General features: G+C 21.1%; 1 protein-coding gene across 1 annotated transcript, besides 1 other annotated feature; it reads left to right on the top strand.

Moving 5' to 3' along the window:
• Positions 1-122: 122 nt before the first annotated feature.
• Positions 123-171: a sequence feature (AT_rich).
• A 51-nt stretch (positions 172-222) lies between these two features.
• On the top strand, positions 223-1321 carry EDI_245460 (uncharacterized protein; the record flags this gene model as incomplete). Its single annotated transcript, XM_001741049.1, has 1 exon — positions 223-1321. A coding segment is annotated over one exon (1099 nt), but the record flags the coding sequence as incomplete, so codon positions are not given.

The following is a 1321-nucleotide window of genomic DNA, read 5'->3' as shown; positions in this document are numbered from 1 at the left end:
AACAATCATTTAATGTTAATATTTTAACAATCAAATTATCTAATTGAAATTTAAGAAATATTTGATTTCATTGAATGATAATAAGAAAAGAAATAATAATCTTTTTCATCATTAATTCATACAAATAAATTAAAATAAATTATATAAATTTATTATATTCTAAAAATAAAAGAATAACAAAAAACAAAGAAAAGTGTAAAATAACTTAAATAAACAAATACAATGTGGTTTTGTTTATTACTTCTATTTATTTCATTTTGTAATGGTGAATATTGTAAAAAAGTGGAAGGGAATGATACTGTAATCTATGTAAATGCTAGTTGTAGTGATTCTACTTTAAATTCAAAAGAATTAACAGGAGATTATACTAAATATTCATCAGTTATTATTTCAATGAATAATTATATTGCCAATGTGTGGTTTTATTTTGGTTCAAGAGATAATCCATTTAAAGCAAATAAAGTTATTGTACTATTAGAAGAAGGAATTAGCAATAATTATTATCTATACTTTAGAAGTATTGAAACAAATTTTGAACTTGAATTAATCAAAAATTCTTATTCATTTGAAAAAGTTCAATTTAATTTCTATAATGGAAATAGTCCAACAAGAATAACTGGAGATGTTGGTGAGTTGTGGGTTGGTGGAAATGATTATTATGATTATAATTACCATTTACCTATTCAACGTACTTATATTAATTCAAATCCTGCTACTTTAATTGCTGATTTTAGTTATGTTAATTATGGTATATGGTATTTAATATCATCATATGAAGGATCAATCAATAAAATAACACCAAATTCATTATCAAATAGTAAATATTTTAATCAAACATGTGGTGGAATGGTTCGATATTTTAGTTATAAAAGTATCGAAATTCATGATATAACAACAGAATGTAATCATCAATTTAAAAAAAATGAAGAAGATGATTTCAATTTATTTATTGTTACTACTACTGTATCTTTATCTGATTATAATTATCAAATATCATTATCAACAAATAATTATATTATTAGAAATAACTATAACCCATCAAATATTCATACAATATATACATATCCTAATCAATGGTTAAAATATGAATCAACAAATCAAACAAAATTTAATATTTATAGAAAAAAAGAACCATATCAAAAAATTGAATTCAGTTTAAGAATTGAATCATCAAATGAAGGAACAACATCAATTAAAGAAGTAGAAAATAATGATAAATCAATTTCAACACTAATTATTTCTTCTTCAAAACCATTAACTAGTTTAACTAATGTAAAATTTTCAGAAACAACATTAACAACAAAGAAAAGTCAAATAATGA

The sequence above is a fragment of the Entamoeba dispar genome, genomic scaffold (genome assembly GCF_000209125.1).
Source record: "Entamoeba dispar SAW760 scf_1105229463507 genomic scaffold, whole genome shotgun sequence".
Classification (NCBI taxonomy): domain Eukaryota; phylum Evosea; order Mastigamoebida; family Endamoebidae; genus Entamoeba; species Entamoeba dispar.
The sequence above is the reverse complement of the archived record's forward strand: the minus strand, read 5'-3'. Positions and strand labels throughout refer to the sequence as shown.